Raw genomic sequence first — 19,331 nt, 5'->3', positions numbered from 1 at the left:
CAGTTAACTTCCAAATAAATAAAGTTTATTTATCCTTCTATTGGACCATTAGGATCTATTCTCTTAACAAATCTAATAAGTTGTTATATAAGAATAAGTTGAAGAACACGTATTTATTTGAACTCAGTTGAGTTAAATTTATTCGAATTTATCTGAATTTACGTGAGTTGAGCTTGTTCGAGTTTATATAATTTATTAGAACTTATCTAAATTTATTGAAACATATTAAAACTTATCAGAACTTCTTTACAATTATTAAAATTTACGAACTTTTCACCATATACCATAACTTCTTTACAATTATTAAAATAACGATTAACAACTTTTTTGATCATTCACTCCTAATTATATTACTAATTCCTAATTAATCCCTATTTGAGTCATTGGTCGTAATTGAACGCCACTAAAACACCACAAATGGCCCCTTTTAGCTGTTTTCCTTCATAGCTCTCTTGCTTCTTCTTTGATCTTATGTGTTGTTTCAATGCTAATTTGTTAGGGTAAATGAGTGAAATAGGGATGAAATAAGGTTTAGTAATGGAATCAAGGCTTAATGATTAAATAATTAATAATCGTTAATCATTAAGGGTACATTGTGAATTATCAATAAATTGAGAGGCATACAGTGAATTCTCAAAAAATCGAGAGTATATGGTGAATAGAAAAAATTTGTCGAGGTTATAGGTAAAAAATTTATAAGACATCATCTAAATTTATTAAAAAAATAAGTGTATGGTTTAATAAGTTCAGAAATTCATAGAAGTTTAGATATATTTCAAGATATTATCAAATAAATTTCAGTAAAAATTAGATAAGTACAATTAAATCTAGATAAGTTTAGGTTTGGATAATTTTGCAACCCCAATTATTATTATCTACAATATCACATGTTAGGGTTTGGGTCCCACTAGAGGAATATGATGTAGTTAATGAACGGTTGTGATTGAATGATCAGGGAAATGAGAAATGGAGTGGAGTGTAGAGGAACTTGTGGTGAGAAGGGCGCGTTTGGACATGGGGAAATTGTTGGGACGTCAAAAAAAAAAAAAAGATCATAGGATGATGAGTTGTTTTAAGTGATGGCGGGATGTTCGTGATAACCTTATCCAAGCTTACTCCATAGCGACTGAATGGTGAACATTCGTTTGGATTGTCCAATCATATGCTTCTGTCTCTCCTCTTTTCAAAACCCCCTTATCTATTTATTCTTTTTTTCTATATTGCTTGATTTTTTTTAATCAGGAAAGTTAATTGATCCGAAGACCAACTTCTGCTAGGTTATTAGCCTGTAAAGTACACCGGCCAACTCAGAGGTTGGGTACAAGGTTAAACAACCCAAAGTAAATGTCACAACATATTGTCGGGATGAGAATTCGAACCCTAGACAATACCCTGTAATTCAGGGTGGTACTCCACTGAGCTACCACTTCTCCCTTTTCTATATAGCTTGATGGTAACATGTAATACGGGTAAAATTAGATTGGAATATCGAAAAAGATCTATTAAGAGAAGCGAACAAAGTGACATATTATATTACTCAATCACAACATTTCTTTTGAAATTCCTTCTTGTACTTTTTAAGGTAGTCTTGGGGACATTAATTTTCATTAATCGCAGTCATAACATCTGCAATTGATAAACAATATGGATAGTAAATAAATACCCAAAAACATAAATTCGACAACACAAATTCTTGGGTGTAATTGTTACATCATAATATATGGTGTAACAACCCAATATTCACCGCTTCTTTTGCAAAGAAACTCAAATAACATGAAATAAATGACATGAAATTCATGTCATCATTATTTGTATGGTCCATGTCATTTTCGCTGAAGTTTATGTCATTATGTATGAGGTTTTGTTGCATAATAAGTTATGGTGTAACATGTTACACCCAAGATGCACTCATTTGACAATTCTCCACGTTCTCGATTTATTTTTTCAAGTTTTCTCGAGTGTTTATGTCGTTCCACGCACAAATATGCGAATAATTTTTTCTTACTAATTCAATAAACTATTGATTGATAACCATTGTCGAACAACACAAAAAACTATATGTAAACCATTAATATTTATACCTTTAAAAAACAAAAAGATCTTGAAACTCTTATACAATGATAGAAAACCCGGCAATAGGTAGGACAAAAGGCTTCCTTGTAGAGAGAAAAATATAAATTGATTATGGGATACTAAGAATTTAGAATTGAAAGTTGAGGCTTACAATCACCAAAATTGTTGGATAACTTGGATGGCGGAAGGAGGTTAGGGTTTTCTCAGAGGGAAAGATGGAGGAGAGAGGAGAGAGGAGAGAGGCAAGAGTTTAAGTAGATGACTTAACTAATCATAGCGCCTTGATAACGATATATTAATGCGTGTTTGATAACCAAAATTGTTGGATAACTTGGATGGCGGAAGGAGTTTAGGGTTTTCTCAAAGGGAAAGATGGAGGAGAGAGGCGAGAGTTTAAGTAGATGACTTAACTAATCATAGCGCCTTGGTAACGATATATTAATGCGTGTTTGATAAATGCTTTTCAAATAATGTATAGAGATTTAGACAAGTTAAAACTAAAGTAAAGTGTTAAGATTTCTAGTAATCGATATAATATAAGAAATATTTCAAAATTTATTTTTAAGGTAGTTCTAACTTTTAGAGTAGCTATTTGAATACATAAAGTACATAATATAGTTCTTTTTTTTTTTTCTTTCACTAATCTAATAGCTAATCTTACTAAATATTAGTTATGACAATTGATAAATATCACAACAACTATTTTTGATGCATTTGTAAAAAAAAAAAATGTTTTTGATTTGATGAACATCCCCAAATTCTTTACACATGAGCTGCAGACTGCAGTCCATATAATGCACCAATTACCACATCACCCCCAAACAAACCCTATTATGATCACTTATTCACAATTGTGCCACCAATTTTAAAAAAGACGCTAAACCATCATCACTTTATGATTACACGATCTTTAAGTCGAATAAACTACACTTTTAGCCAGCCCAACTATTAAGGGGAGCACCCTTACGTATAACACCCCCGTCAATCCAAACCCTTCTTCATTTTATGAAACTCGAGATGGGGGAAATTTACGAGAGTTCGACTCAAAGGGCGTGCTACCACCGCACTTATTACCTTGGAAATAAATGCAAGGCCAGATTAAAGCAAACTAAACTCAAATTAATTAATCCTTACAACCAAGTAAATCGTTCATTAAACATTATTAATTACTTAAGTATCTCAGAGTTCCAGCAGAACCTAAATCATAAGTTAAGTGGATAACAAAATTAGGATTTACTCCTAAGCTATAGAGGGAAAAAAAAAGGAAGAAAACTAAACTAAAACTAAGAAAACTAACGTGTCAACAGATCATGAAGAAAACATAATATAATTGATACTAGGTAACCTAATATGACTAGGAGAGTAAGTAACAAAAATAAGAGAAGTCGAAATATCATTAAATGGACGTTATTAGTGATTCGTACGTACAAAAACATATTCCAACCCAAAATAATCCCAACTTTGGAAAGGCATAACTCATTTGCTAGAAGTCTCCTCAGAGCGTGCCACCTATCATTGGAAATATCTTCAAGTATACTTTTCAAATATGCTAGAATTATTCAATTATAAGAAGCACATCAAAATTTATGATTAAAAGAGTAGACATGACTCCTTTTTCACATTTCTTTCAATGATTTTCCACTTGTTTTTGCTCAAACTCGTACTAATTATACTCCAATTGATCCTTATGCATTGTAGCTTGCTTCTAAATGCTCCTAATCCTCAAGTTTAGCTAATCATATTTCAAATACGTTCTCAATACTTGAAATTCATCAAAAACATGAAAACATACCAAATAGGAGTAGAATAACATAAGTTAAGATCATGATGCAATAATGAACCTAAATATGAATTTAAATGACCTGAGATGCAACCTAAATGCACCTAAATACGTTCTTAATACTTATCAGGCGACCCCTTTCCATACAACTCGGATGACATTCTTAGAAACCCATCATGTATTTTTTGGCATGCCTCTTGTCGGCCTCTCATGCCTCTTCTTTTCTCTCCAATGAGGTGCAATGGCACTCCCCTCTTTCGGGTTTTTTGAAGTGGAATGTTGATGCCTCAGCTAGCTCTTCTTTGGTATGTTCATCTATTGGTGGTATTCTTCGTAATCATCTTGGCTCCTTTCTGTGCATGTTCTCAAGCCCCATCCCATTCATGGATATTAACAATGCTGAAGTCCTTGCTATTTATTGTGCCTTGAAAATCTCTCTAAGCTCGGACATATTCAAACACTCGACGTTAATCTTTGAATCGAATTCCTGAAACATTATCAACTAGTGTAACTCGAATGGAGGAGGGCCTTGGAACCTAAATTTTATTCTTAATTTCATCCGAGGATCGATTAAATCCAACCCAGGAGCTTCTATCATCTACAAAGGAAGTGGTTCAAACATGGTGGCAGTTCTTTAGCTTAACAAGTTCTCAATAGAAGGGATGAATTTATAGCATAGTTATGAATTGTATTATGCTTGTGGATCTTTTGGTTGGGTCTTGTGAGCAACTTATGCTGCATCATTGTTTTTTGATGTAATTGATCTCGCCCTGATTAATATATCTCCCAACTTATATAAATGAAAGTTATAAATAAGATAATTTGGAAAATACATATCATGACAAATTAAACAAATTAAACAAGATTTGACATATATAATTCCGAAATTCAAAATATGTAGATTGAATTTAAAAGAAACGGAGGGGTAAATACCTGTGGGTTTCTTCGTAACCCCTAGGCCTCAAGCAGGGTCGTCTTCAAGATTTTGGGGCCTCGGTTCTAACATGAAAATTGAGCCTCTAAATTTATAGAAAATAAAGATAAAAGGTTAGAGTTCTAAAGATGGAAAGTTGAAAATTTATAGATAAATCATTGACAAATTTATTAAGGATGGGAAACAAGGGTGGTTTCTTCAAATATGAAGTAAAATTTTCAATATAATATATTTTGGGAGCCCTGTGCTATTGGTCTCCTTGCGCACCCTCATCTACCCATCTGACCCCAAGCAAAGGAAAAGTAGTACCCGTAGAAATACGCAGCATATCTCGCGAAAGCTCCAGAATTCTTCCAAGTCGAAGCAATTACTCCTACTTGTCATTAACACTTGACTACTATATTACTCCTATCTAAGAAAATTTACGAGGAAAGAGCAGAAACCGTTGACTAATTAGTCTTCTCTTTGGTGGACTCACTAATGGTAAGAAATATCTTGTAGGATTAATATTATACTTGAATGTTTCTAAGATAAAACGTGTATATCTTTAAAATGAATGGACGAGATTTCAATATTTTAACTAGTATTTGGGTTCGGACGTTATTCCGAGTTGTTATTGTTTTTCAAATTTAATATGCATTTTTTTTTTCATTTTCATTTAAATATATTAAGGAAAACTCAACATTTAAAAGGTACAAATATAATAATGTGGACACTTAAAGCATGATTAAAAGTTCATTGAGATGATAATTGTGTTATGCTATAATAGCAAGAGGTCACGGGTTCAAATCTTATTGCAAGCTAATTTTATTTTTGTTAATTGACATGACTTATGTACACATTGGACAATTCTAATAGAGTCACAAATAGGGCTGACAATGAGGTTGGGTTGGGTCGATTTCAGGTTGACCTACTTTATATTTCAGGTCACTTACCCTTGACCCAAACCCGACCTGATTTATATTTCAGGTCGAAAACCTCAACCCAAACCCGACCTTATATTTTTCGGGTTGACCCGAAACAAACCCAAAATGAACTGAAATAAAAAAATCTAAATAACCAATGATAAAAAAACTAGCAACTTAATTCAGAAAGGTACTGTACATGTAACATGTTTAAGTTTCAACATTCAAAGCCGGAATTTTCAGGTTGAAGTGAGTTGGGTTTGGCCCAATACCTAACCAGCTAAGGGCTAACCTAACATAATATAAGTTATTTTTAAATCAGGTCATTTTGGGTTACTTTCAGGTTCGAAAGGTCAACCTGAACCTAACCCATTATATTTTCAGGTCGGGTTGGGTCGACCCAATTTTTTTTTTTCGGGTCGAAAATCTCAACCCAAACCCGGAATTTTCAGGTCAGTTTCAGGTCGATCGGGTTATCAGGTTGGGTCAGTTTTTGCCAGCCCTAGTCACAAACGTGGCACGAGTTTAAATCTTGTTGCAAGCTAATTTTACTTTTGCTAATTGACATGACTTATGTACATATTAGACAATTCTAATAAAGTAACAAACGTGTCACGTGTGACTTGACGGTGTATACATGATCACAAACGCATTTAATAGTGTGAAATCATACCGTATGTATTAAAATCTCACAATTCTAGAAGACCCACATTTTGTTTACACAAAAAACAATCTTATACTTGATCAATTAATTACGCTGATAGTAATAAGGAAAATTCAGCAGAAGTTCTATAATGAATTAGAGACAGTGGCTACCGAGCCTACCGTGTAATTTAAGTTGCACTTCTGAGTTCCCTATATAAACTATACCAATATTACTCTTTATCATATTATTTCCATAAAAGAAATAACAGCTATAGAATTAAGGTCTTCTTTCACTTGATTTTTTTTTTTTTTTTAAAAAAAAGGTCAGATCAAATCGTATCACGAATGATCAAGTTCGTAAACACAAGCTGAGAAATCAGGTCCTTGTGTGAAAAGAACGTATCCTTCTAGTACTGACGCTTCACAGTTGACAGGTAAAAATTGAGCTACGTATTGCAACATTTTCTTTTATATAGATAATTGTCTTGCAATTAAAATTTAGTGTACTTGGGTATATTATCATTTATCATACTCTTACTAGACTTGTTAAGGTATTTTAAGGCCTCGTTTGATTCATATGAGAAGTAATTTCCCATGGGAATTTACATTTCATGGGAAATTATTTCCCTTGTTAATTTCCTAGGAATTAGACAAAATTGTTTGGTTGACACCATAGGAAATTACTCACCAAGGGGGGGCTTGGTGAGTTACTTCCCATGTTTCATGGGAAAATCTATTTCCCTTGGAATTTGTGTTTCCTATGCTTCTCCCATTTTCCTCCAACCAAACACAACACCCATAATGTATTTCCTAGGAATTTGTATTTCCAAGGGAAATAACTTCAACCCAACAACACCTAAGTTGTTATTCACACTACAGATCTTCAGCAATGTGCTTAATTTATTTCTGTGTCATAACGACAATTATGCTACTTTCATAGCTGAGTAGTATTTAATAAATAGTAAGACCAAGTCTTTAGGGGAAGTCACCCTATCAAAAATAAAATTTTGTGGGAAGAGAAACAATGGTTATATTAGGATGAGGTAATCTCATATCACTTCACACATAAGCTTGTCATTTTTTAATTTCTTTTAGTAGGTTAAAGAAAGAAATCACTTACAAGTAAGAGGAATATGGAAATCCCTCCGGCAAGGAGTGAGACTTGACCTTAAAACCTCTAAAATCGAAAGTAATGCTAACATACACCATTAAGCTATTACTGGGTTATGAAATTGATGGCTAAGGCCCTAGTGTTAGTGGTACACTTAGTCCAGTTAAGCATGGTCGAGCACTCGAAGAATGGAAATAGGCTGGGTAAGGAAATCTACTCACGAAGTATCTCTAGTGGGAACCCATAACCTTAAAATCAAGAGGTGTAACTTGTAAGCTCTTACCACTAAACCAAGACAAGCTTGATTCACAAATATGTTTGTTATGCATGCGTCAACTTATTATGTATATTGTTTATTTTGAGCGAGGTGTGCACTGTGTACAGCTGCAATACAACTATATGTATCTCACATTGTTGCTTTTCCATGATTGTCTGTATTGTATTAGGTTAAGTGGAAAAAGCAAGCACTTATTTAAACAAGCGAATCAAAATCAAATGAATCCAAATATGCAAGTGGTCCGGAGTAACCCAAGAAGCGCACAACCACGACGACCATGCACACATAATGTGTTAAGTTTAATGCAGTTCAACAACCAATTTGCATTCGTATGTGATGGGTGTCGAGAGATAGGGTATGGAACTCGCTATAAATGCTCAGCAGGCTGTAATTATCATTTGCACGAGAGATGTCATATACCAATTCATGAAACTTACCATCCTTTCTACGAACAAAGATTGTTCAAATTCCATCGCCAACATTCACCTAATATTCCTGGATCGATTGGGTTGAGAAACTTGTGTGAGTCTTGTGGTGAAGAAGTTAAAGGATGGATGTATCGGACCGATGAAAATGCTTCTAACCGTGGGCGCAATATTTTCCTGCACCCTTGTTGCATGCACCTACCTCACAGAGTCGATGACAATAGTGGAGAGATTCTCATTCTCAAGAAAAGGCTCGAGACAATCAAATGTCATTTCTGCGACAACACGACACTTGGAGGTCGGATTAAGGGTTGGGCATATATATTAAACAATCAAGCTTTAGGTACTCATGTTAAATGCATGGCGGACATGATGTATAAAGATTGGAAGGCATATTGTGACCAACAGTATGTGATAACCAACATGAATTATTACAACGATGATCATCGTAGGGCCCCATGGGTTGGCATAAGCGACAGTGCATCATCTAGTCATGCTGGCCAATCTAACAGTCAAACCTTGCAACTGGCTCGACCTCTAGGACAGAGATGTCGAAGATTTTGGACATTGGCTATGCTAGCTATCAAAGTTTTTATACATTGTGTTTCAGGGAATCTCGTTGATGCCGTTGTTGCCGTCCAAGGTTCTTTTTGAAGTTGGGTTGTTTTATGACCTTAGAATATTAAACTTGGAATATGAAAAAAGGGCGTTAAATTTGAATTAGGCCAAATCTCAAGGCACTAATTTGCAATATTTCATATAAGGAGGGACATACTGGCATGTTATACTACTATCTCTGTCAAACAAAATATGTTTTTCTTTCCACACTAGTAATTAGTAAGTGTATCAAAAATCCATAGATTTTTATGTATACAGTGTAAACCTTTTATCATTTCAACACATCAAATATCTATGGATCAATATAATATGGGTTACTTATAAATTGAAGGGTTCATTAATGTGTTGATATAATTAGTTTTTCTTTTACACGCGCAGTCACATGGTTATTAATCGTGCGGCTAACTGCCCAAAAGGCTTGGTAAAGGAAAACTATGCAGTCACATGTCTTTTATCTCTCTTTATTTCTCTTCTTTCCTTGGTCGTGCAAAGGTAAATACTCCAATAAAAAATGAAGGAGATTAATGGGTCACGGCTCGAAGAAGAACCCTAACTATGGGTGGCAATGAGGCGAGACAACTCGCGAGCTACTTGAGACCAGTTCAGTTAAAACTCGGTCAAAGGTTGATTCGAGTGAGCTCGAATCGAACTCGACTCAAGATGTTGGTGAGTTGAGCAACTCAATACTTGACTCGAAAACTCGTGAGAAGCTCGAATACCCAATCATCAATAGCAAAATACCTAAATTCAATATTTTCCTACCTTATTATTGCTTTTAACATGAGACAGCTGCAAGCTACTCGAAATCCAACTCGATACTCGACTGGAAAACTCGTGAGAAGCTCGAATACCCAATTATCAATAGTAAAATAACTAAATTGAACGATTTTCTACTTTGTTATTGTTTTTAACATGAGACAGTTGCAAGCTACTCGAAATTTAGTCGGTCAAAGCTCGAGTCAGTCAAAGCTCAGACAAAACTCGACTCGAGTGAGCTCAACTCAATAACTAGTCGAGTCGAGTCGAGTCGAGCTAGCTCAAACTCGAACTCGCATTGCCACCTTAACAAAAACGAAAAGAAATCGGCAAATTTTAATTTATAGAGAAAAGAATATGAAATCTCTAACCCTACTTATCTCTAAGCCTCAATTACAATTTACAGCTCTCTTCCTCTCTCTAAATCTATCAATTCCTGTTTTTCCATCTTAAAAGTTAGACAAATTTTCTCACGCTATTTCGCATTTGCATCATAAATTTACTTTCCCCCAATTTGAAGAACAGATAAGAAGAGTTAAAAAGATAAGGGTTGCACGCAAATTCAATCATTTGAGAAACTGCAAACTTGGATCTATCAGAAAGCTTGAGGTTTGTTCTGGGGTAACTTTATATTTAACTTTTAAGATAGAAAAATCAAATCTTCCGCATAATTGTTGATAAAACTCATTTAAAATGCTGATTTTAATGGTTTAGTTGAACCCACATTGATATTTAACTGATATATGTTCATATGTGTTATATTTTCACTTGGAATTTGATTGTGAATTGTTGACATTGGTTTACGCAAAACATAATGACTGCTTGTATGAACTCTATGTAAGAATTTATTGATTAGGGTTTTCCATTTCTGCAGACCCTTTACATGATGTTGGCATTGTAGATTTGTAGTTAACTAAAATCATGGGAAGTAACAGGGCATTGAATTGGTCTAAGAAAGTTACAACATCACAAGTGGAACAGTTAATTCGAGCTGAAAAGGATTTGTCTAAGGCTATTGCAATTTTTGATTCAGCAACAGCTGAGTATAGCAATGGCTTTAGACACGATCGTACGACGTTTGGGCGTATGATTTCTAGATTAGTCTCTGCTAATCAGTTTAAACCAGCAGAGGAGCTGCTTAGAAGGATGAAGGAAGAGAGGTGTGAGATTAATGAAGATATATTCCTCTCTATTTGTAGAGGATATGGTCGGGTTCATCGGCCATTGGAGGCCATTCGAATTTTCAAGAGTGCTAAAGAATGTGATTGGGAGCTCACTGAGAAGTCTTATATCACTATATTCTCCATTCTTGTTGATGAGAACCACTTAAAGATGGCTATGAAGTTTTACCGTTATATGAAGGAAATGGGTATTCCACCGTCTGTTGTTTCTCTTAATGTTTTGATCAAAGCCTTGTGTAAGAGTAGTGAGACGATCGATGGTGCCATTAACATTTTCCGTGAGATGCCAAGTCGTGGGTGCCTTCCAGATTCGTATACTTATGGTACGTTGATTAGTGGTTTGTGTAAATGTGGAAGAATTGATGAAGCAAATGAACTTTTCAGTGAAATGGAGATGAAAGGTTGTTTACCCACTGTTGTTACCTACACTTCTTTGATACAAGGCCTATGCAAGTCTGAAAAGTTAGGTGATGCTCTGACTTTGTTCGACAAGATGGAAAGCAAAGACGTTAAGCCAAATGTGTTTACTTACACTATCTTAATGGATGCTCTTTGTAAGCATGGGCGTTCCTCACATGCCCTGAGTCTACTGGATTTGATGCTTTGCCAACATCTTTCTCCAAACATGATTACTTATAGTACTTTAATTAATGGACTTTGTAAAGATGGAAATCTTCGTGAAGCTTTAAAGCTTTTTGATAGAATGAAACTTCAAGGTCTTAAACCTGATGTGATACTCTATGGTAAGATCATTAGTGGCTTCTCGGACTTGAGCAAGTTCCAAGAAGCTGCCAACTTCCTTGATGAAATGATCCTTGCTGGAATATCACCCAATAGGTTAACTTGGAGCACTCATATTAGAATTCATGCTGCTGTCATACAAGGACTTTGTGAGACTGATCTCAATCGAGCATTCCATATGTACATGAGTATGAGAACCAGGGGCCTTTCCGTTGAACCTGAAGTTTTTAATGCTCTTATTAACAGTTTCTGCAAGAAGAGAGACATTGAAAAAGCATATCGCGTTGTTCATGAGATGGTTTGTGATGGCTGTCTACCAGATGAGGAGTTATGGAAGGCTATGTTAGGAGTTCTTCTTGATCAAAGAAAGACATTGAAGTCTATTGAAAGCTTTCGTATGCTGTTGGTACAGAATGTCGATGAGCTTGAGAAGTTGTCCGTAGATTAAACTACCTGTACAATTGAATGGTGTGTAACCAGAAGTACATAACAGTACAACATGTTCAGATTGTTCTCGATTCTCATCAAGAGTAGCTCTTGGCTTTCGAGCATGGTCTTGAATGAAGGATTTTCTCCTGCAAGGTGGGTGGCTGATTAACTTTTCGTTGTTGGTTCCCTTTTTCTTTTCTGAAGCTTTCCTTCGAGTTCTTATATTGAATATCACTGTAAATATAGGTTTTCACATTTGTGTTTATTTAACCATTGAAGGCAGTAAAACTAGATTTAAGAACTTTTAACTTTTTAAACTGTGGATATTGGTCTGTGGTCCGGTGCAAGACGTAGTTTAGCCTGATTCTAATGATGGAGCAAAGTCGTTTGTAATGTTAGGAATATGTATTTTTGACGTCGTTGCAGAATCATATAAAAGTAATTAAGGAAAGGAGCCCGTGGAATGTTAAGAACTGGATGCAAATTAATGTGACGAGAGTTGTAGATTCATTAGTGTCTTCGTGGGATGTGGCCGTAAAAGAAATATCCAGGGTCCTTTATTATATAGTGACTCTCCAGCACAAATAAGATTATTGGTTTTCTTAGTTGTCAGGTGTTCGTTATACTTTCTTGAAACTGAAATGCAGACTAAAACCTTTTCTTTTCTTTATTTTGAAGTTTAATTCATTGCATTGTAACTTCCTGTTATCTTTCATTTTTGGACAAATTGTGAGCTTTTTCCATGGAAAATTCATAATAATGATAAGAGTACTGTACAATACCACACATTAGCTGTTTGTCTCTATTGCAGAGTCATATTCGTGTCAAGTTTCCTGTGAATTGATGATTAATTTCATTCATACACGTTTCAGTGAAACATTAGACAGGTCAGTGGAGATCTAAACAATAGATGAGTGCATTGAGGTCGCGGCAAGCTGAGATTAGTCACGGCAGAAATAAACATGCTTAAGACATGACATGCAATTGATCAATTAGAAGTTAAGGGGAAGCCGATTCCATGGCGCTGTGTAGGGAACACTACAAACAGCATACTGGAAAGGACTCCTATTCCAATCGGCAGTGCTGTTAGAATCTCTTGAGTCTCTTTTGATGGCGTTGGATATAAGCACTGAACCGTGTTCTTGTCAAATAAGGCAATTGCTGCAAAGACAAATACTGACATGAAAGCATGCAGAAAATCTATGAACCGGAGACGGTACTTGGCAGCGAGCTCAGGTGGGAGTGTTGCTAACCCATCTATCACCCATAGACCCTTGAAAGTGGCAAACCCATAGTAAATCTTTCCATCGTCATCCTTGAAGCAGTCAGTGAAGCTGAGTAGGAAAGATGACAACCCACAAAGAGCAATTAGGATGGAAGTCATTGTTTGGCTCACTGAATCACATTCACCCTGGTTTGTGAAAATTGGTGCGAGAAGCTGGAAGGCCATAACTGTTCCAGTTGGTAGTAACTTGGCCAAGTGAGCCGTGCTCTGAAATGTCTGGCTAATGGCTTGCTGTATTGGATTTCTGTCCACTGTATCAGGTGTATCTTGGAGTAGGGGAAGCTTTTGCTCATCGTCAATTTGTTGAACTTCCTCTTTGACAGCAATTGCATTGGCATCCATGGCTTGTCTTTCTTTCTTGATTTCTTTTGATCGCTCTATCTTCTGTTTTTTACAGGTCATTGAGAGGCTGACTGTCTTATAGAAGGAGAAATATGGCAGGCTCTGCATTGAGTAGAGCAAAAGGGATGTGATGGCAGCTTAGTCATGCCTTGCAAGAAAGAGGAATCTGAGTTGCATTTGAGGTAAAGCTTACTTTATTAGAATCATGGGAAAGTTGCCCCTGCAATTTAGTTGAGAAAGGTGTAATCAAATAACTTTGTAATGGCATTTCTGTTTCTTGACAGTTATTAATATTTAAGAGATTCGATATCGGTCTAGCAGATGTGAGGGGATTCATTGCTTGCTTTTGGGAGATTGCTTTCACGACTATCGTATTCGCGTTTCGTTTAGATTTACCTTGCATCCTGGAAAAATGCATTATGTTACTCATAGAGCACTTGGAAAACCTGTTTTTTTCTTTTCCAAGTGCATAAGGGACCTTTTATGGAGGTATTTGAAGTTTTGAGAAGTCAAAATTCAAATTTTGTTGATTAGATAAAACTTAGTACTAAAAAATTATGACGAGGATAACAGCTTCTAAGAGTTGTGTCAATAACTCCTCTTCTCCTTTTGGATTGACCAAAATAGTTGTTTATGATCATATATCATGGTTCCCTGTATTATGTTAGCATCAGATGTGGTATTAAATCTTTGTATTCTTTTTAGTTGCGTCATTTGCTTTTGCTGCACTATTCATCTATCAACTTTGTTAAACTATCTTGCATCATTATATAAGAAAAAACATAGTCAAGCGGGATCTTGTTAGATTCGTCTCAATGCGAGGATTTTAAATATCAAATTTTTATACTTTTTCATTACACCCAATATATTAACGTACAAAAAAATGTCAACAAATGCGAAAAATCAAATGATACAACTCAAAAAAAACAGAGGTAGTATATTTTAGGTATATGCAATTTCCTCTTTGTAGAATTTTAATGGGACTCATTGAGAAGTTCTTCAGGTTTCGTATCGTCGAGATTATCATAATAATCATCTATTAACACATATTTAGAAACTGAAATTACATTAGAGTTTCTCCATGACTTCCATTTCTTGCACGTTATGTTTTCCAGATAATCAGCTAGGCTGCTTGTTTTGTATTAACAAAGTATTTTTTTTTTTTGACTCTGGTATCTGGTATCTGGTATCTTGCTAAATAGACAATTTTAGAAATTTTATGGTTTTAGCGTAACGGCTCCTTTTGTGTGCCCTTTTTCAGTTGTGTAGGATATGTCATGTATATTTGTTTGTATTCTTCTTATTGTTGCTTTTCTTCTTTAATTTACCTGGTTTCATGCAGTATATAGTTAAACAAATGATTTTCAAAGCAGAATTTGAATGATACTTCTACTCCTTTTTAGCCAATGTCCTTGAATCTCATGACCAACCTTCATTTCAGGTCTTTCTTTCCCTTGAGTGAATAGCGGGAATCGAACCCGCGTCTTCTCCTTGGCAAAGAGAAATTTTAACATTCGACTATATCCGCATTTTTCCTTCTTGAGAAGGAATATCTTTATTCCAAAATTGCTCCTTTTTTTATAGTTGGAAAACTCAAAGCATCTCTGGATATTACCCATTATAAGGAGAAATACTGTCAAGATTGGGTAAATTGGAGATAATGAGAGAGAAATGTGTAAATCATGCTTTATTTATGAATCAGAATGTAATGTATAACTAGTTTTTTTTTTCCGGCAATGCCCGAGTTATTAATGATTTCATGTTAGACAAATCATCTAATATTAGCATAGTTTATTGATTAGAACTTTAATATATTAACTTGAAATTATGTATTCACTTGGTCCAATTTTATATGTAGCATATATCTATTTTTTAACGTGCACAATGATGAATGGAATGAAAAATCTAGAGGGAGAGTGCCACATGATGCGTAGACTTGGCAACGCTTTTTAATATATTAGGATAGCGTAAGAAAATTCAAAATTGTAGAGGATATTCGTTGTTTTTGGTTGAGGTAGGGAGTGAAAATGTTTGGAAATTTGTGACTGCAAAATTGTTTTCTTGAAATTAACTGAAGATTGTTTAGGAGGGAGAGATGGTAACTTAGTGGAGTACCATCTCGAATTCCAGGGCATTTGCCTAGGGTTCAAATTCTCATCTCAACAATAATATGTTGAGGCATTTACTTATACTTGGTCTTTGAGCACATGGTATTTGGACCAATTATCTTTCCTTATAAAAAAAAATTGAATGTTGTTTAATTAACTACTTTTTTCGTTTTGAGAGTGTTTGGTAGAAATAAAATATGTTCCCAATATCTCATTTTCCTTTGTTTGATTTTCATAGGGTGGAAAAGAATGAAAAATTTTCTTTCTAAGAGAAATGCTACATTAATCTCCCTATTTCTTACCTTCCTCTTTCACTTATTCCACTTATCCTCTTGAGACATGTTCATTTTGCCCTTCTTCTCTAAGTTTTGTTGTGAGCAACCAAACGAAGAAAACTAATATTTTTAATTGTGTTCTTCATGGAAAATTAATTTCATTGAAAATGTTTTCTATCAAACTAATCGAAACCTTTGTAAAAATTACAACTTGAGGTGCACAAAATCAGTGCAACTTACAATTCCACCATCATAGTCATGATCTTATGTACACAAACTAACACACGAATCTTACACTTTAACAGCATTTTATTACATCTACACTTAATAAAAAAAATTATAATACAAGGTCAATTAGGAGAAAAAAAAGATCCTTAACCAAGAAGATCAATTAGCATGTTGGGAGCTACCAATTCCATGGCGTTGTGTAGGGAACAAAACAAACAAGAAACTCGAAGCGACTCCAATTCCAACAGGAAGTGCTGTTAGTATCTGCTGCAAATCTCTGGAAGGTGATGGGTAATAGCATCTTACAGTGTTGTTTTCTGACAGCGCGATTGCTGTGAAAACAAGCACTGATGTGAAACCATGTACAAAATCCAGGGCTCTCAGACGATACTTGGAAGCTAAACGCTGTGGCAGTGCTACTGAACAATCAACCAGCCACAGACCATTGAAGGTTGCAAAGCCATAGGAGACATTTCCACATCTGTCTTTAAAGCTGTCTGTGAAGTTCAGCAAGAACACTGCTGATGTACAAAGCGCAAGTAGGGTGGTGATCATCACTCGGTTTACATGATTGCAGTCGCCTTGGTTTGTGAAAGCCGGAGCAAGAAGTTGAAAGGTCAGAATGGTTCCTGTTGGTAGTAAATTAGCCAAGCTTCTTGTACTTTGTAATGTCTGACTTAAAATCTCATGTCCTTCATTTCTTGTTATTACTGTATCTGGTAAAGGTTCTTCTTTGTCCTGCAGGAAAGGTTCTTCTTCAGCCTGTAGGAAAGGTTCTTGATCTTGGCTTACTTGCGCGAAGTTGTTTCTATTCATTATCCACTGTTCCTCCAAGTCCAAGCTTCTCCTCTCCTTGGGATCTTCACTTAGTATGCAATCTCAAGAAAGCAGTTTCTGTTACAACCTCGAACAATCTCAAGGAAGTAGTTTCTGTTACAACCTCGAACAAGCTCAAGTAGGCACCAAGAACTTGGTTTTCGAAGGTATTTCTGCCTGTATATAAGCAAAGTTCTAGAGGAAGTCAGTTTTTGAAGAGTTCAATCAGATCATTCAATGTTTATAAGGAGGTCGAAGCCAGAGGTTCCTTATTGTTTACGTGGATGAGATCATTTTTTTTAGTAGTAATGAATGAATTAGCTTCAATAAATGATCATAAAAAAAACATTAACGCAGCATAATTTAGAAAACTCAAAGTTGGTATATGAGGTAATGCTGACTTCTTCATTGCATATTAGGAGTAATCGTAGGTAATATCGACAATGTTGACAGGTATTATGGCAACATTAGAAGAATTTTTTCTGCTCAATTTCCCAATAGTAATGTAATTTCAAAGCCTACTTGTAATTAAAAAAGTACTTGCTTGTTTAGCCTTCAGGCATCAAGTAGCCTTTGGAATACTAATTCTTTGTTCGTCTAATTGTTCAACTATTGCTTGCAACAGCAAGCAAAGACTTGACTTCAATTGCGGAGTCTTTAATTAACAAGGATAATTAGAAAAACATGTATAAGATCACGGGGATGGAAGTTGGCGATGTCGAATGAGTCCATGTCTCACAGCCTTAGCTAGGCATGATACAGACAGTTTTCCTTGTCATGTTGCAAGAAGCTTAGCCCAAATGTTACCCCTCGTCAAGGGATTTCGTGTTAGTCTATGAAGCATGGATACTTCATTTGGGTATATATATGGGTACTTGATTTTTATTAAATAAAACTGATTTTTATTGATTAAATCTCATCTGTAAAGAGTATAATTTCTTCTCAAGTTGAACAGATCATGAGCTTACTTGAACATTGATTAATCTCTAGCTTACATGTTGAATTGGCAATTCGGCGTAAAACAATGCCATAGAAGTACTCGGTAACTCATTAATATTTCGTATTGTGGAGAATGTGTATGAGCTTTAACCAAGGAGATCATCTAGCCTGCAGGGTGTAACCAATTCCATGGCGCTGTGTAGGGAACAAAACAAACAAGAAGCTCGAAGCAACTCCGATTCCAACAGGAAGTGCTGTAAGTATCTGCTGCAAATCTCTTGAAGGTGCTGGGAAATAGCATTTTACTGTGTTGTTTTCTGACAATGCAATTGCAGTGAAAACAAGCACTGACGTGAAACCATGCACAAAATCCAGGACTCTAAGGCGGTACCTAGAAGCTAGTCGCGGTGGCAGTGATGTCGAACTATCTACCAACCACAAACCATTGAAGGTTGCAAAGCCATAAGAGACATTTCCACATCTGTCTTTAAAGCTGTCTGTGAAGTTCAGTATGAACACTGCTGATGCACAGAGTGCTAGTAGGATGGCAGTCATCAGATGGTTCACATAATCGCAGTCGCCTTGATCGGTGAAAGCAGGAACAAGAAGATGAAAGGTTAGTATAGCTCCTGTTGGTAGTAAATTTGCTAAGTTTGTTGTACTCTGTAATGTCTGACTCAGAAATTCATGACTTCCATTTCTTTTTAGTACAATATCTTGTTCTTCATCTTGTAAGAAAGGTTCTTCGTTTGACACTTCCTCTTGATCTTGGTTGGCTTGCTCGAAATTGTTCTTGTTCATCTTCTTCCAAGTCCAGCCTAGGGTCCTTCACTTTGTATGCGAGCTCAAGAAAGCGATTTATGTTACGACCTTCGACAAGCTAAACTAGGCACAAATGGCTTGGTTGTGAAGGTACTTCAGCAGGTAGAAAAGCAAAAATTTGTGTAGAGGAAGGTATGGATTTTCAAAGAAGTCATATAAATCATTCAATGTTTATATGTATGTCATTGCTTTCTCTAGTAATGAATGACTTAGCTTCATAAATTATCTTAACCTGGAAAAATATAGGAAACTCAAAAGTCTTTTCTGGTGATTGAAGTTTATGCATTATTTGGGTTATATAATTTGAGATGGATGACAATAATTCAGTTAAGCAATGGCGGCTCTGTAGTAGTTTCCTCGCAAGACATGAATTAATATTCGAGGTAATTAGTGACGGATCTAGAAAAATATATTAGTGGGTATAAAATAAATTGTGAAATTGTATCGGGGAAAATAGTCAATTTTTGAAAGGAAAAACTCCAATTTCTTGCTTTTCATAAAAAATCAGTATTCGATATCAAAATTCAGGTGGGGTCAAATGACGCTGCATGTTTGGACTTTAGGTATAGTTCTTCCCCTGGAGGCAATGTTGTATTCTTCATTGTATACTCATTGTAGGCAACATTGTTGACGGTATTTTG

At 35.4% G+C, this 19,331-nt stretch overlaps 5 protein-coding genes across 7 annotated transcripts; 2 read left to right on the top strand and 3 right to left on the bottom strand.

Annotated features, from left to right (window-relative positions):
* The first annotated feature begins 6,696 nt into the window (after nt 1–6,696).
* LOC104900625 (hypothetical protein) lies at nt 6,697–9,232 on the top strand. Its single transcript, XM_010688098.4, has 2 exons — nt 6,697–6,771; nt 7,895–9,232. Exon 2 carries the CDS (start codon nt 7,944–7,946, stop codon nt 8,802–8,804), a length of 861 nt encoding a protein of 286 aa, XP_010686400.2. The 5' UTR covers nt 6,697–6,771; nt 7,895–7,943; the 3' UTR covers nt 8,805–9,232.
* A 621-nt stretch (nt 9,233–9,853) lies between these two features.
* LOC104900623 (pentatricopeptide repeat-containing protein At5g46100) lies at nt 9,854–15,378 on the top strand. 3 transcript variants are annotated; one of them, XM_048635226.2, is made up of 4 exons: nt 9,854–10,133; nt 10,399–12,028; nt 13,558–13,684; nt 14,944–15,378. In XM_048635226.2, the coding sequence occupies exon 2, from the start codon at nt 10,446–10,448 to the stop codon at nt 11,892–11,894; it is 1,449 nt and encodes a 482-aa protein (XP_048491183.1). In that variant the 5' UTR covers nt 9,854–10,133; nt 10,399–10,445; the 3' UTR covers nt 11,895–12,028; nt 13,558–13,684; nt 14,944–15,378. The 3 variants fall into 3 exon arrangements, with proteins under 3 accessions (XP_048491183.1, XP_048491182.1, XP_057247052.1); XM_048635225.2 differs by having other exon boundaries at nt 9,855–10,133; nt 12,748–13,684; XM_057391069.1 differs by lacking the exon at nt 14,944–15,378 and adding an exon at nt 13,787–14,215 and having other exon boundaries at nt 9,855–10,133; nt 12,748–13,684.
* Nucleotides 12,296–13,610, bottom strand: LOC104900624 (protein DMP4-like). The gene has a single exon (XM_010688097.4). The coding sequence runs from the start codon at nt 13,608–13,610 to the stop codon at nt 12,864–12,866; it is 747 nt and encodes a 248-aa protein (XP_010686399.3). The 3' UTR covers nt 12,296–12,863.
* A 727-nt stretch (nt 15,379–16,105) lies between the features above and the next one.
* On the bottom strand, nt 16,106–17,738 carry LOC104900690 (hypothetical protein). The gene has a single exon (XM_010688181.3). The coding sequence runs from the start codon at nt 16,927–16,929 to the stop codon at nt 16,273–16,275; it is 657 nt and encodes a 218-aa protein (XP_010686483.2). The 5' UTR covers nt 16,930–17,738; the 3' UTR covers nt 16,106–16,272.
* Nucleotides 17,739–17,850: 112 nt separating this feature from the next.
* Nucleotides 17,851–19,104, bottom strand: LOC104900622 (hypothetical protein). The gene has a single exon (XM_010688095.4). It carries the CDS (start codon nt 18,667–18,669, stop codon nt 18,028–18,030), a length of 642 nt encoding a protein of 213 aa, XP_010686397.2. The 5' UTR covers nt 18,670–19,104; the 3' UTR covers nt 17,851–18,027.
* Between the last annotated feature and the right edge of the window lie 227 nt (nt 19,105–19,331).

The sequence above is a fragment of the Beta vulgaris genome, chromosome 8 (assembly GCF_026745355.1).
Source record: "Beta vulgaris subsp. vulgaris cultivar EL10 chromosome 8, EL10.2, whole genome shotgun sequence".
Lineage (NCBI taxonomy): Eukaryota > Viridiplantae > Streptophyta > Magnoliopsida > Caryophyllales > Amaranthaceae > Beta > Beta vulgaris.
This window is presented reverse-complemented; position numbering and strand designations above follow the sequence as displayed.

Bases quoted from the DNA above. Each gene is read 5' to 3' on its own strand.
- LOC104900624 (XM_010688097.4), bottom strand. From the start codon at position 13,610: ATGCAGAGCCTGCCATATTTCTCCTTCTATAAGACAGTCAGCCTCTCA.
- LOC104900690 (XM_010688181.3), bottom strand. From the start codon at position 16,929: ATGAATAGAAACAACTTCGCGCAAGTAAGCCAAGATCAAGAACCTTTC.
- LOC104900623 (XM_048635226.2), top strand. From the start codon at position 10,446: ATGGGAAGTAACAGGGCATTGAATTGGTCTAAGAAAGTTACAACATCA.
- LOC104900625 (XM_010688098.4), top strand. From the start codon at position 7,944: ATGAATCCAAATATGCAAGTGGTCCGGAGTAACCCAAGAAGCGCACAA.
- LOC104900622 (XM_010688095.4), bottom strand. From the start codon at position 18,669: ATGAACAAGAACAATTTCGAGCAAGCCAACCAAGATCAAGAGGAAGTG.